General features: G+C 45.8%; 1 protein-coding gene across 5 annotated transcripts in view; it reads right to left on the reverse strand.

Annotated features, from left to right (window-relative positions):
• Window positions 1-975: 975 nt before the first annotated feature.
• MTUS2 (microtubule associated scaffold protein 2) overlaps window positions 976-15,529 on the reverse strand; it is a gene marked incomplete at both ends in the record, with an annotated part of 339,837 nt that continues 325,283 nt past the window's right edge. For 4 of the 5 annotated variants that reach the window (XM_084235099.1, XM_084235098.1, XM_084235097.1 and 1 more), the window contains 6 exons: window positions 976-1,189; window positions 1,784-1,881; window positions 4,041-4,160; window positions 5,284-5,382; window positions 9,086-9,159; window positions 13,150-13,255. In XM_084235099.1, coding sequence (XP_084091225.1) covers window positions 976-1,189; window positions 1,784-1,881; window positions 4,041-4,160; window positions 5,284-5,382; window positions 9,086-9,159; window positions 13,150-13,255 — 711 coding nt within the window. The remainder of the gene's footprint in view (window positions 1,190-1,783; window positions 1,882-4,040; window positions 4,161-5,283; window positions 5,383-9,085; window positions 9,160-13,149; window positions 13,256-15,529) is intronic. The other variant, XM_084235101.1, reaches the window with a different exon arrangement.

The following is a 15,529-nucleotide window of genomic DNA, read 5'->3' on the forward strand; positions in this document are numbered from 1 at the left end:
TCAGCTTTCCTTCGTGAGGATGGAGCACCAGCAGTCTTGGCCAACTCCAAGGTCATCCTCACCCTCACTCTAGAAGGTCATGCTCTTCCATATTTCCCCAGGGCTGCAAGATGCCAAGATGCCATTTAGGAAGAAAGCAAAACTTGTGTTTACAAGACTAGAGATGGCTCGTTGTCATGAGTAACAGCTACAAAATGCTAAACCCCACAGGGTTTCCCACTGCTCGTGCTCTCTCTTATTCACTCATGACAGGAATATTAATAATTAAAATTTGTGAATGGAATAACAGTGACCTCACATCATGTTGACTAAGAAGCTGATTGTTCTAAAGGCAGTTACCGTTCACAAATCGCTGGTGTTTGTGTTAAATAGAGTACCACTTGGTGGCAGGTTGAAAGGCGCTTCTTCTCTGTATCTTTTTTTTTTTTTTTCCTTTTTCTATTTTGGGTAGAAATATTCCTGGGAAGCTAGGTAGAAATGCATTTTCATTTCCCAATAATTCTTAGGCACAAGTTAGAAAAATGCTGACCTTCATCAAAATATGTCAGCACTTCGTGTTATAAAAAATGCAAATCAGAATCGCCGCATGTGTATATCCCTCTGTCTAAATATACACACATATTGGTGCAGTACACAATGATTATTCAATGTATATTCAAAACTGAGCTGTTTGTAACTAACCTGAAATTCTGCAGTGAAAGTTCATTGCTCAAAAACAACTGAAATTTTGTTCGTTCTTTCTCTTGACTATCTATGGTCAAACGTTTGCACATCAACACTACCGTTAACACTTTCCTATGTGCCAACACCAGGACAGTCTACACGGGGATCAGAAGACGACTCCGCCTAGGATGCAGATATTGCAGCTACTGAGCATGCGCGCAGGGCGGCCACGGCCCGCCTATGGTCACTATTCCTCGAGTTGGAAACAGTGGGTGGACAGGAGACGCAGCTCCCATAAGTTGCGGGGTGGCGTCATCTGGGCGTCGTGCTGACTCTGGCTGGAGAGGAGGGCCCCGAGGAGGAGCCCCGGTAAACCGGGGATGTGGGGGACAGTTTAATAGGACTGGTTGGGTCCCCAGTCTGGAGTTTCCAAAGTAGCTCTTCGTTGGTGCGGCTCAGTCTCTTCTTCTCCTGGGTTTCTTTCTCAACATATTCCTGGAGATTAGCATTTTCCTCTGACAGTTGTCTGCAGGGGGCAAGTAAGAGACAATCAAGTAGCAATCATCCTGGAAGGCACTTAATTTAAGAGTGATCGGGCAATGGGTGCAGGCAACGAAGGGAGAAGTGACCAACTATTCAGGTCAGGACATGATTTTCAGTTGGCCTGCCCACACCTCGTTCCCAGAACTGTCCCACCAACACCGAGTGGCTTCACAGTCCCTCTGCCCCACTCAGGGGTGGCGCTTGTGTCCAGGGGACAGACCAAAAGCCAAAGGGTGAAGAGAAAAGGCGGACAGTGGGGAGCTGGTGTGGATGAGCCACCGGGGAGGCTGAAATAGTGGCAGCTGACAATAAGGATAGCACAGGAGCACAGAGGGAGTGCAGTCATGCCCCCAGCCCTGGCATGCTAGCAGCCGTCTTCCCCCCTGCACATACTGGTCTGCACATCTGCCTGCCAGCTGGACCGCAAAGCCCTAGAGCACCATGGCCAAAACTTTCATCTTTGACTCCCTCACATCCAGCGCCACTCCTGCTCATAACAGATGTTCAGTTCAAGTTTGTGGCCAGTGGATGCTAAATGAAAAATGAGTCGATGTAAGAAGACACCGAGGCCACCTACCTTGTGACAACGGTGTTCTGGTCAATCCTTGCTTTAAGATCTTCATTCTGCTGCTGGAGAACTTGGATCTTTTCTTCTAGGATAATGTTCTTTTCTGCCTATAAAGGATGTGGTAGTAAGAGTTTTCAGCAAGACCTTAAGATAGATAATAGACCAGTGATTTAGGCTCCTAGGCTTTTAGGGTTATCAAGATCAGTGTTTGGGAGCCTCCCTGATGGTGCAAGGGGTTAAGATGCAACCTATGAAGCTGTCCACAGCCACTGCAGCACGAGTTCGATCCCCAGGCAGGCAGCAACCCACATGGCGCAGCAGACCTCTCCTGACTCACCCACTGCTCTCCTCAGCAGTGTATTTCAGTCAGTCTTGCTGTTCTGTTCCCCCCTCTGTCTTTGGTGAATCCTCTCACCCCCACACCTCTGGTCTGTACCCCAGATCTTATATGCATAAATAGATAAATCTTAAAAAAAGATCAGTGTTTGCAAACTGCAGTTTGCAATCTCTAGTGGGTTGTAAGATCAGGTTAGAGGGACATGAGCAGCATTTCTTGTTTAAATAAAATAAAATAAAATACCTGAGTGTACTGCATATAGTAAAAGTAATATTTTATATATATATATCTTAATTTTATATATATTATCCATGTGTGTGTATATGTTGGTTTCTTGTGTAGAATACATTTCTTACAGTGAGTGTCCCTAGGCCTTACCATTGTCAGAGATAATCTTTGAGCACCACCAGGACTGAGTTGGGCTAACCGGTCCCCTGGTGCTTCAAGTGTGCCGAGTCAGCATCCCTGAGCGGGCAAGCAGGCACTACATAGCATTCTGAGTTAGTGTGGGGTGGAAGTAAATATAACATGGACACATGTTTTCCTTCTGAGGCCGCGGCAGTCAGGAACACAAAGCCCAAGACCAGCTTGGCTCATTATCAGAAAATAACATGGTTGTTATTCTCCTGCAACTTTATGCCATTCTTGCCATTGGTCAGTGTGTCTCTGAAGGCCTGAGACCTAAAAAATACAATATCATTCTAAAATAAATTTAGAAATAAATTATTTTTTGAAAAGAATGTGACAGATTCACTGTTAGTATAGCTAATCCTTAAAGAAAAGTGTGTCTGCTCCATGAATAAAGCTCAGAAATCAAAGGACTGGCCTGTGTCCAGGCTCTTCACCAGGCACCTCACTCAGCCCTTATCTTTGCTTCCAGGAAGTGGAGTGATTGAATCAGCTCTCTGCTTGGAAGTGTTTCTGGAATGAGAAGTCATGCATGCCTGCAGAATGCCTGGCTAAATACAGCCAAATAAATCCAAAAACTTGTGTGTGGGGGGCAGGGGTGGCGAAACAACTGGATGTGAGGCCCCGGCCTGGAGGATAGTGGGGAGCCCCCGCTGGCTCGAGCCCTGGCCTATTTTGGGTGGCAAGGAGCTCTGGGCTAATGTGAGGTGCAGGTGGCCAATGTGACCCAGGATGCTGTAGTACAACTCACTCCACTGTCTCCATTCTAACTTACGTGAATTTTATTTTTGTTTATCTTATAATTCCCTCTAATATACATTCTACATTCATAGTATCAAAAGTTTTTAAAACTATAGTAAGAAAAAAGATTAGAATATAAGACCTTAGGGTTACAGTCCACATCAAGATGGTATCCCCTAGGGCGTACCTAGGGTACTCTGGGGTACTCTGTTCACCCAAAGAGGCATCCTTTGCTAGTTCTGAGGGAGCCAGACTAAAAGGTAAGGCAAGGAGTTTGGGAGGGCAGAGAACTGGAGCACTAGACTGGTATCCCCTCTGGTGCTAGGGAGACAGGCCTCGGACCCAGGCCTCACCTCCACATCTGTGAAAGCAGGTGCATGTGTGTGTACTCCATAGGATTGCTGTCAGATTGAAAGAGCAAGTGTGTGTAAGTGCTTTTCCTAGTGCCGGCACACACATCAGTGAATGCCCATGGGTGCAGGTGGCTCACACATGCCCCAGGAGGAATGAGGACATGGTACTTCAGCAGCAAAGTCAGAGCAACAGATGGGGGAAGGGGGCGGGCAATCCGCAGGCAATCAGGAGGGCTCCAGAGCTGCACGAGACCAGGCCCCCTCTGAGGTTCTGCATCAGAGCTCCTGGCTACCCACAACAGGCCTTCAGATGCAGCTATGGAATTTTCTGCTTGGCTGTAAGTTATGGGTAGGTTAAGGGGCCACTGCTCCATGCTGTAAGCGATGCCACTTGTGGTGTGTTTCCCCGGGAAATGGATCTACTCACCAGTTTTTCCAGCTCAATAATTTTCTTTTCCTGCTGGTGTATTTGCTGATTCTTCATCTCTAACACCTGCTTCAGACTCTTCATGTCTTCTTCTAAGTGCTGATAGGGAGCCAATGCAACCTACAGGGCAGAGGGCAACAGGTTACTTACCAGGGGCCCTGGCTAGGGCCAGGCTTCACCCACATTGGGAAATCAGTGAAATCTAGCTGTCATTAGCAGGCTTCCCAATAGGCAATGGCACAAAAATAAAGCAAGAAAACCCTCACCACCTTGCCTGCTAAAGATGCCCACGAGTTCCCACAGGGAACACTTGTAAAAATCCAGCTCCTTGACGAACAGGAGAGGAGAAGCCATCGTCCCCTGAAAAGTCTGGATGCTGGACTGTCTGGACACTACCAGCTCACCCCACAAAGGAGGCACCGGGGGTAGAAAGTAAATCCTTCATTGCTTTTAATAGCCACCAGACATCTTGATTCAAAAAGCAGGTAGGGATTAATAGGCCCACCTGTGACCATGCAGAGGCCCCCCCAACCCAGCCCACGCAGAAGAAGTGAGCAAAGTGTTTAAAAATCAGAAAAGGTATTTTAGGAAAAGAAATATCAAAGTAAGTTTGTCAGATGTAACAAAAACAACAAAAAAATAAGGTACTTGGTTAAGTTTGAATTTCAGATAACTTAAGTATAGTAAGTATAGTATCATGTGGGACATTCATAGTCTACAAAATTCATTTATGTAAAATTCAAATTTAACAGTGTCATGTATTTTATCTGGCTACGCTACATCAGAGGGAAGGAAGCTTGTCAACTTTTCTGGAAAAAGTTCCCTTAGACCTAATAGCTCACACTTCAGTGGGGCCTCCTGTGCTGGTCTACACCCAAGTGGGAAGAACGGGCCAGGGGTCGGATGGGGGGATGTCCTGGCCATGGAGGAGCACCCCAGGTTCTGCTTATCACAGGAGCTCCGAGACCGTGGCTGGTGTGGAATTTGGCAAGAGTAACAGGGAGATGGAGAAACCCACGCTGTGCTCTGTCTCAGGAGAGGTGTTGACAGGACCCTGCTTAAAATGCCAGGGAGGTCCTGACCACCTGTCATTTTAGCAGCAGATCAGCTCCAACAAGCCCTGAGGAAGACCTGGGGAGACCCTGAGGAAGCCACTGGGCTTCTGAGCGAGGTTCAGCAGGAATGCCTTGGGGCGGGGGGTGGCCTTCGGGCGTGGTGTGGGACACCTGGACAGCACAGCTACCTCCAGCTGCTCCTCTGTGTTTTTCCTCAGAGCCTCCTCGAAGCGTCTGGCCCGGTCCCGCAGAGACTGGCTTTGGAAGGTCAGCGTGTCCACCTGGTCCTGTAAGTAAGGACACGAGAATCCAGCTTGGTCTACTGCAGGCTCTGCAGCCTGGAAAGCTGTGCAAAGGCGCCCCCTGAAAGAAGCCACCACCCCCAAGGTGAAGTGCTCTGACGTGGCATTCACACACCTCCTGCCAGGCTTCTTGCCTCCCAGCCTCAGTTCTCGCTGCCTCTGTCCTCAGCTTGCAGCTGGGGTACTCCTCACAGGGCAAGGCCAGAGGTTACATGGTTCTCCCCTCACCTGGGGCTCCACACAAAGGGTGTCATGGGGAGCAGTTTGCTCCCCTCTGTTTGCCCATCCTGGGGCCTTGTCCAGAACACATCACAGAAACACTGACATGAAGGGCTCTGTGTTTTTTTGTGTGCGCGTGTGTGTTACAGCAGTGGCCTACCCTGAGCACCTCTGAAGAAGTCTCTGTCTTCCGACTGCTCCCCAGTTACAAGGTTATGAAGGGCAAGTATTTAGTAACTAATATCTGGTCTCACCAAATCAGCAAAGAAAGACATCTGGTCCAGGGGGCCTCCAGCCCCTGACTCTAGAAGGGACAGTGAATCTATCTTAAAGAACAGTTGTTGTTTGTAAGTTTCATTCCAGAAACTGTCAAACCATCTTTGACTTCTCTCTCTGCCTGAGACCCTCCCCCCATCTCCAATCACACTAATTGTCAAGTCAGGGATCAATCCTGCTGACTCCACCTCCTCCCTGGAATACACAGGCTCTCCTGACCCCACACCCTCTACCTGATGCCATCCCGCTGGCTCTTTCTGGATCTGACACATGCACTGTAATCCCCTAGCCCTCATGCTGGAGTTGGGGGAGCTTTTGAAAGTGCAAAAGTGAATTGTCATTTCCCTGTGTGAAACCCCACCACCCTCAAGATGCAGTGCATACTCTAATGCTGCATGATGTACTTCCCCATTGACTTTACTTGTCTCCCAATCTGGGGTCTTGCTGCACCACCCCTAATGTTATATTCCCTGCTCACACCATCCCTTATTTTATATTCCAGCTCTCATGTTGGCAGTGCCTTCATCAGAGACTCCCTATCATTCCCAGCTCACATGCTCTGCTAAGCCTCTCTGGGCCTCATGGCTGGGTTGCATGTCCCTCCTCTGTCCTCCCTGTTCAGATCTGCTCGCCTGCTGAGCCTGGCTCCCAGCACACACCAGCTATGGCACAGCCTTGCTGTGGAGGCTGAAAGGCGTGTTTGAGAAGCCCTTTCCCTGGCTTTCAAGGCAGATGTACTTCCGTTGACCCATCCCCCTGACAATTCCAGCCATGACTGATCATGAAGCCCAGCCACGATGCCAGAACAGGCTTTCTTTTGATGCCCAAGCGAAGTGAAGAGATGGTGCCTCTTTCACGTGGGGTATTTCAGTCCTCTATGCAATGATACCATCTGTGTAACATTAAAAGTTCCTAGAGACTAGGAACTTCCCATGAAAACCTCTGGCAAGAGAATTGGCCTCATTGCATCAAATAACAGGAGCTGGGATATAAATGATGCCATCTTATATACTAACACTGCAGTGTAGGAAGGCTGGCTTGACTGCTTTCTTCCTCATGGCAGGAGACCCTGTTTTGCAAACTATCCTTGGCAGGTCCTTTTTCATTTTTGTTGTTTCCAGTTATTTCTAATTCCTGTTTAAGAAATAAAAGCCCTACAGTGCCATTACACAGAAATTCCTGTGCATCAGTGCAGTATAGTTATCAGTGAGAGCTTGTAAGCCCATGAGCTGGGGAATGTAAATAACAGCCCAGGGCAACCCCAGTCGGGCTTGGCGCACACCCAGTGCACTAAAGCAGTTTGCTTCTAGAAATAGCATGAAAATGACAGTATCACTACACGGCTTCTATACCAAACCTCTCAGCGTTGTCAGAGGAAGCATTTCTTTCAAGCTTCTCTTCCTCCATTAACAAACAAATCAATGGAAAAGTCATCAGGTACATTGCACTGAGGATGGAGCTAAAATGTCATATTGTGATTTTTCTGCCTTATTCACCTTTACTCAAAATGGATTCAACAGACACACAAGGGTGCCTGAGCCACCCCACAGGACAGGGTGTCTTTCACCTTGGGGGACCCCCATTATGTCAAACTAAGAGACACAAAGACCCAGCTGGTGACCTGGCTCACATAAGCCACTCAGGAGCAAGCCAGTGTATGATAATTGTAAAGACAAGGCTGACAGCAATAAAGGAAGCCATGCTTGAAACTACTATAATAGCAATAGCTGCAACTTATTAGCACTTACACCAGCCAGTGCTATCCAGTATACACACATTCTCTCTCTTTATCTGCTCACACCACCGGGGAGGAACTGCTGTCATCCCCATTTTGCAGATGAGTAAACAAAGGTTTATAGAGTTTACATAATAGTCCACAACTTCAAAGCTAGGAATAGGAGATGCAGTGAAGATTACACCCAAAGCTAACTCTTTTACTATCACACCGGTTTCTCTGGGTGCCAGTAGACTGGGGAGGTTAACTGGAGAAATGCCACCTCCTTGCACCAAGTGGTCCCGGCCCACATCACTCCTGCCCGTGGAGAGTTGTAACTAAATGCCTGCAGTATGCAACTATCGTTATCAGTGGCAGACGCAGGTAAACAAAACTCTCATGGCTTTTAGTTTTGGACTGGATGGAGTTTTGTAACTATTCATGTTGTGACTCTCTGTCTCGTGCCTGGTTTGTGTTCCCTGAGGGTGGTGTACCTGTTGGTGTGGGATGTGGGGGTGCAGGAAGTGATTTGGGTGACTTTGCTCAAGATAGGCCCCGTGAGGATGACACAGACACACCGCGCTCTGGGTAGATGGGCTGGGGGTGGGCCTGCAGCAGTTTCCCATTTTCAGATTTGAAACTAGTACACTCAATAGCAGTGACACAACTCCGCGTTCTTTTCTTGGCAAGGCAAGTGCTGTGCAATGAAAATTTTCAGGAGAAAGTGAGTCACTGAAAGCGCAAAATCCCTGCCATTGTATTAAAGTTATGGTAATCACCTTCCACAATTTCCAGATGTGTGTCCTTAAAGTTAAAAAAATAATCTCACTATGAGATGTGGAGTGGAAGTGGGGCCATGCCGCTTCCTAGGCAGCCCTTCTGAGGGCTGGGGTGGTCTTGGAAGTAGCTGGAAGGAGGTGCATGAGATTTGAGAGACCCTTCCTACTCCCCTTAAGGTCAGAAAGAAGCCAGGCAGGTCTCTGGCGTGAAGACCCACATTTTCTAGACGTCAACAGTGAGAGGCAGAGAAGTTATTTTCATCTTACCCACCTCCAGGGAATGAAAGTCCCTTTTATAAAGCACAGAGCATATATCCTGTGCCATCTGTCCTTTACAACCTTCTTTATACCATTCCCTCTGCCTAGAAAACTCTCCTCCCAAATCCTCTCTTTCTTCCAACAGCTTTTTACTCCTCTAACCTAGCGAGTGCAGTGCTGTTGCCCTGAGTCCTGCAGGACTCACTGATGGCGGTAATCATTTGGAGCAAGTATGTGTTACCTTGTGTGCTTCTCTGTCACTATTTGCACGATAGCTCTCTGAGCAGACAGTCGATTTCTTAAAAAAGGGAGCATGCCTCATTTACCTCGATACGCCAATGCTTACTTAGTACAGCACCCAGCATGTGCAGGTACTTGATAAATGTTTTGTGAACAGGAAAAACGATGCTACCATTATGATCTTGGAGCTGGCAATATTAACCTGTAATGACAGTCGCAGCTTTTCAAAATTTTCTTCCAATTCTTTCTTTTCAAGTTCATGGGTAGACATCAATTCTGGAAAGAAAACATCAAATTGTTAAGTTGGTCTTTCTTGTAAAAAGGATCAGACATGACTCTTTTGTCAGGTTAAGACTAGGGACTTAGGGACACTGGTATACTTAAGAGACTCCTCCATTAGTTTGAAATTGTATGTAATATTACTTAGTTAACATTATTTGGAGAGAAAGAAAGAATAGGAAAGGGAGAAAGAAAGTGGTCAAGAGGACAGAAATAAGGGAGGGAAGCAAACAGAGCACATGTGTTTGCACATGTGCACTTGCACACACACACACACACACACGTTCACATGCCTATACCCTGTTGTACCAACATCCTGGCCAAATCAGTCTCTATTCCCAGCACTCACTGGTGCTCTAACTTTTCTTGATGGTGAAACAACTGGGTAGTCAATGTTAAATCTCCATTTTCTTCTGCCAGGATCACTCTTCCCATGAAGCAGCCCAGATCAGGGCTGAAGAAGGGAGCAGCCCAAGGAGCTTGGAGTCATCTTGCCAGCGTGGGCTTGAGGGGAATGGATGCCAGGTGAAAGGGGCAGAGCTGAATCTGCAAAGACACTGTGGTGGCTGCTGGGCCACACTTGGAAAACCAGAGCTCTAGGATTTGCTTGAGCAAAGAGTCAAAGCCAAGATACTAGACAGAAGGACTAATTGAACTGGTTCCTCTTGGAGAGTTTGAAACAATTCTAATTCGTGAAAAGTGTCATCACAATGATAATTTGCAAGTTAGGCAGAAAGAGATGTCATGTAAGAGTTATTAAGCAAATGGATTCTATTTTCCTCCAGATGGGAACAGTCTTATTAGCTGGGTAAAGCCCATCACATTCTGGCTACACAAGCAATTTGTTTTTGTGTTGTAACTGGAGGGAGGAAAGGTCTCATTAATCAGCCTGGATCATATGCTTAGAACAGGAAAGAACCGGAGACCAACAATTATCATTCTGGCTGGCATGAGCTGCAATTAGGAAAACTTTGTGGTTTTCATTGACCCAAATCTCTTAACTAATGATGGTAAAGGTCTCTAAGAAATACAATTGCTATAGCTGAAATTTACATTTAGGAAAAAAGTTTGTGCTGATTTCATTGACATAAACCATGTGGCTTTCTGGTCTGTCTCCTCTGTCTAAATGATTAGCTTTAATAGTCATTGCGAGCATCGTTCTGACCATAATAATGATTTTTTTTTTTTAGCTACCATTATATATGCCTACATTCTCCTGCTATTATGTATAACTCAAAGGCCTTGGATATTGTATCTAAATATGATTTCATTAGTCAGAAAAATCTGCCAGGTCTATTCATAGCAAGATCCAGACACAAAAGGCAACACCATGGCTTATATTTACATTCCCTTTCCAGGGGCCATTTTCCTATGGTGCAGTGATGGGTTTTAGGGCATTTTCAGATGACTCCAACACCCTAAATGAAGATTCAACGTCTATTCTAGAGATAGTTTAAACCAAGACTCTTATCTCTGTACCCATAACACATTTCATTATTTTAAGGCCATAGTCTGTCCTGTGCTTAATACTTTGTTCTAAGACTACAGACCTCAAGTTTTGCTGCATATTAGAATAACCTGGGGAACTTTAAAAATCCCAAAGCCAGCAGTTCTTGTCCCAAGACTGTCTGCCTGCATCATGCAGGAGTCTGTTTTAACAAACCTGTACCTTTCAATGGCAGCAACTCTTACCCACCTGTGTCTATTCAGGTGCCTCTATTTTTTCTTTTCCCCCTTTTATCCTAATAAACCTGTCCTTTTAAAATACTAAAAAAAAAAAAAATCTTGATGCCTGGGTTGTACCCCAGAGGAATTAAATTGCTATCTCCATGATGAACTCTACACATCAGAATTAAAAATACGTCTCCAGGTGGCTCTGATAAAGGGCTAGGGAGGAAGAGATGGCACCATTTCCTAGTGTAGGAATCTGCATGTACACACCTCGCTCAGGCTGCACATATACACTATATGACTGATGACCTGTTTTCTTTTGCTTTAAACTGGGATTCCTGCTCTGATGATGTCTGAAGAAATTAACCAGGATCAGCAGGTCAGGATGTACCAGGGTCAAGAAAACTGGGGGCTGAACATGATGAATACCAGAAACATCAATTGTGACAGGCTGTTCTGATGGGCTGTTTGCTTATGATTATTTTTGTCTATCTTAGTATAAAAAGGCCATCCTGGGGCCTCCCTGGTGGCACAGGAGTTAAAAACAGCACTATGAAGCTATCGCTGGCTACTGCAGCATGAATTTGATCCTCAGCTGGCTAGGGAGCTACCCAGATGGCTCAGTAGACCACTCCTGCCTCGCCTGCTGCTCCTCTCAGCAGTGTGTTTCAGTCTATCTGCCTGTTCTGCTCCCACTCTCTCTGGTGAATCCTCTCACCCACCCTCCACCTCTGGCTTACACCCCAGTTCTTGTATGCATAAATAAATAAATCTTTTAAAAAAAAGGACAGCTTGAGATGAGATATCAGGATGGTATGCCCGTCATTTGCACAGATCAATGACCAGCGATCTGATAAATAAAAACACTTATAGATTCAATTTCTGTCTCTGCTTATTGACTTTCCGTGGTGACATACAGCATCAGAACCCAGGCCCATTTCTGCTAACAGTTTATTTTTTTCTTTTAAATATTTATTTATTTATGCATACAAGATCTGGGGTACAGGCCAGAAATGCGGGGGTGAGAGGATTCACCAGAGACAGAGTGGGGAACAGAACAGGCAGAATGACCAAAATTCACAGCTGAGGGGAGCAGCAGGCGAGACAGGAGAGGTCTGCCGTGCCATGTGGGTTGCTCCCTGACTGGCCAGGGATTGAACTTGTGCTGCAGAGGCTTTGGAATGCTTCATAGTGCAGTGCTTTAGCCCCTTGCGCCAGCAGGGAGGCCCTCCACTAACAGTTTCAACATACTGGCACGGGTACAGTGTGAGGCATGCTGTCAGGATGCAGGCAAGATGTTTAACTAGTTCTTAGGAAATTCATCTCTCTTGCCTCCAGTTTGGGCTTTTTCATGTACTAATAGTTCCCAGAATTGGTGGGGCTGGTGCCTAAAGGAGGCAAATATGTGAATATTGATTACTGTTCAGTGGGTTTGTAGTTACATAGAACATTCAAAAAAATAATTAAAAATTTATGTAAATTCTCAAATTTAAAAAGTTCATTAACCTATTGTTAAATTTCATTGTTTTTAAAGAACATATAACAGTTGGTAAATTCCATTGTTTTTAATATACTTTAATCATCAGCTAACTGGGAAAAAAAGTGAAGGGAGGGAAATTAAAAAACAAATTGTTTATATTAAGATAAATACATGTTCAAAGTGTAAAAAGCTGCCTATACAAAGGAAAATCTTAGCGGTACTTAGCAAATGTTGCTGTTGTTGTTACAACCCACATAAAATCTTAAGTACCCAAAGATAATTCGAAGTTACAAAAATGTCAAAAGAAAGATTCAGAGACTCCCCTTAGGCCTCCAGTGAAGGTGGTAGATAGATCAGAGGGGGAGACCCAGATCCATGCAGATGCCGCTCTGGCTCCACGAACACCGCAAATGTGGGAGCAGTGTAGGCAGATGGGCGTTGCCATTTAATTTTGTAAGGCCACATAACACATAAAACCCAGGATTTCCACGCTGATTCTGGAATGGTGGCTGTCAAGCTGGCCACCTAGTAGAATCACCCAGGACTTGAGAAACTCCTGAAGCCCAGGCTGCACCCATATCAGCTCCGTGAAACCCAGGGGTAGAACCCAGGTTGGCATCTGTCACCTGTTATAGGTCCCCAGGAATTCAAAATCCAGGCAAGAGGGAGAGCAACAGCTTCAGAGGAAAGAAGCAGTTACCTGCATCCTGGAGCCAGCACAAAGGTCACACGAGGAAGAAAGGAAAGAGGAAAGGGCAGGAAGAGAGAGGAAGGGGAAAGCTTGGGCTGGCACAGCATAGCCACTCTGCCGCCGTGCACATGGGGCTGGGATCTACCTTGCACTTTGTGGTTGTGGTCATCCTGCAGGATGGCGATGGCAACCGTGTGGTTATTTTCCATCTCCAGGAGAGCAGCCTCGTGGCTGTTGGTGATATCTTCCACCTGAGGGACAGTCACACATGGTCATGTGGTGAGAGAGCTGGGGTGGCCGGCAACAGTCTCTTCCTGCTGGGGGGCAGAGGTGGACTCCTCCAGCACTAAGGTCACAGGCTTAAAGTGGAGGACAAATTGGCAAAGTTGGCAGCTGCCCTCAGCCCTGAGGGGGAGAGCAGGATGGGTTGGGGGGGGGGTGAAGTGGCAGCATCCAGAGTCAGGGCAAGTCACAAGGACATCACAGCCCAGGCCTGGATATTTGAAGGAGGACGGCAGCTCCCACTGAGGGGAGGGGGCTGTTTACAGCTCTGACCTGGCTTCTGAGCCATTCCCTTCTTGCTCCCATTCCTTCCCCTTGCACACCTCACTCTAGGGGTAACGCTGGCCTTCCTGCTAGATGGTTGTTCCGTGGCCCAGCAACACTAGGTGAATGGAAGGAACTCACATTTGTTATGCTAAATGCTATCAGTTTCTCCACTTGACTTTTACAGCAAAGTCACAAAGTAGAAGTAGTTCTTATGTCCATTGTTCAAATGAGAAACAAAGGTTTGGAGAGTTTTGAAATGTTTGAGCCAAGGGCTAGTAAATGGCAGAGACATCTTGACTTAGTCTGTGACTCTTAAGGAGAAGCTTTCTCAAACATATCATTGTTACACCCCTAGCAAGACCAGCAGCTGGTACTTTAGGGGCCCTCACCAACACCAAGGCAGGCTGGCAGATCTGCGTGTGCCTCTGCACCCACTTCCTAACCAGAAGCCGCCAGGCTACAGTTTGGACCCACCACCAGGCGATGTGGAACTTCTCCCATGAAGGTCTGCCGTTTCCCAGGCTTAAGGTATATTCCAGGAATCTAATCACAAGTCGTGAAAACAATCCAGGAATTTTCATTTTCACTCTACTGAACTCTGCCCCTGACAACTCACAAGCCCATGACCACGTTGACTGTGTCTGTTACTGCTGTTCTGTTGTCATGGCTGTTGCTTTAAGTTCAAATGCATGATTTCCAAGAGTAATTGCATAAAATGACCTCTCCCTCTGGTAGTAAATCAGAGCTGTGTTTTTCCAAATTCTTTGTCAGTGACTCATTGTAAGAAATACCGTGGCACACTGTCACACAGCATGCACGCGCACAGGGAAACCAGAGTTTCACAAAACAATCCTTTCTGACTTGCAATACTCCGGTTTAGTTTTTTAATTCTATTTTGTTTTTTCAAAAAGCTAGTTGCAAACCAGGAGATTTATTTCATCACCTACTAATGTGTCAAAACATGGCATCTGAAAAACACGGAGCCAGAAAAGATGTCCAGAAGCTCTATGGTCAGCTGAACCATTTTAGTACACACTGCATCCACAGGTCATAAATCCCCACCTCGTGAGTCCCTTGTTGCTCTGGGAAAGATTCACAGGCAGACTTTTGATCTGAAAGGAGGATGGGTTCTCTACAATAAAGAAAGTCTACTTGTGAAATGGATTCATTGGTGGGGAGGGGGGTGGTGGTTATTTTAAAATGAGATTGAGTCCCATGGTGGATACTAAATAACTGTATAGGCAAAATTTGCCTGGTTTCTCTTTCCTATGTAAACGAGACATCACCCACTAAAACAGAAATATCACTGGCAAAACAATGAATTCCACGGTGTAAGGAAAACTGCACTATAATATGAAAAAGACCTGGTGTGCAATGATTCATTTTTATTTAGTGGCCATTCTTGATTAAACAATTTAACTTGTGGCTCAGAGCTATGACTCCGCAAGGCAGAAAGACTGATGACCACAGTATTTAATTGTTCAATTCCTGCTTATATGAAATCTTTATGGATTTTTTTATCCATGCTTTCAGTCTCTTGGAAAAATTAATCATTTCGGTTAAAAAAAAGGAAATATCTTTTCTTCCTGCACTATGAGTGATGTCTAGTAAGCACATAGCACACTGTCTGTAGAAATAAGTGCCCACACGTTGTCTGGAGGATGTTACCCAGTTCAGTATGAGGAAAATGTTTCATCAGTCCTTTGCATGATTCTATTTTATTGGACTCTTACACAAATTGCCATGGGTGGTTTCAGAAAGAAGAATGGAAGGTCTTCCAAGGGAGTCCCTAGAGTCCCCGAAGGTGGACAGGTCTTGAGAGACAAAATGACATCACGTTTGTGTGAAATCAGTGGGCTGCTTTGGTTGGTTGGCAAGAAGGTCTTTGATTTAGTAGCTGTGAAATACCACACCCAACTATTAAGGTCGATGTTAGAACATGATCTCTCTGTTATGGTATTCATTTATGAATGGAA

This window comes from Talpa europaea (assembly GCF_964194135.1).
Source record: "Talpa europaea genome assembly, chromosome: 6".
NCBI classification, from domain to species: domain Eukaryota; kingdom Metazoa; phylum Chordata; class Mammalia; order Eulipotyphla; family Talpidae; genus Talpa; species Talpa europaea.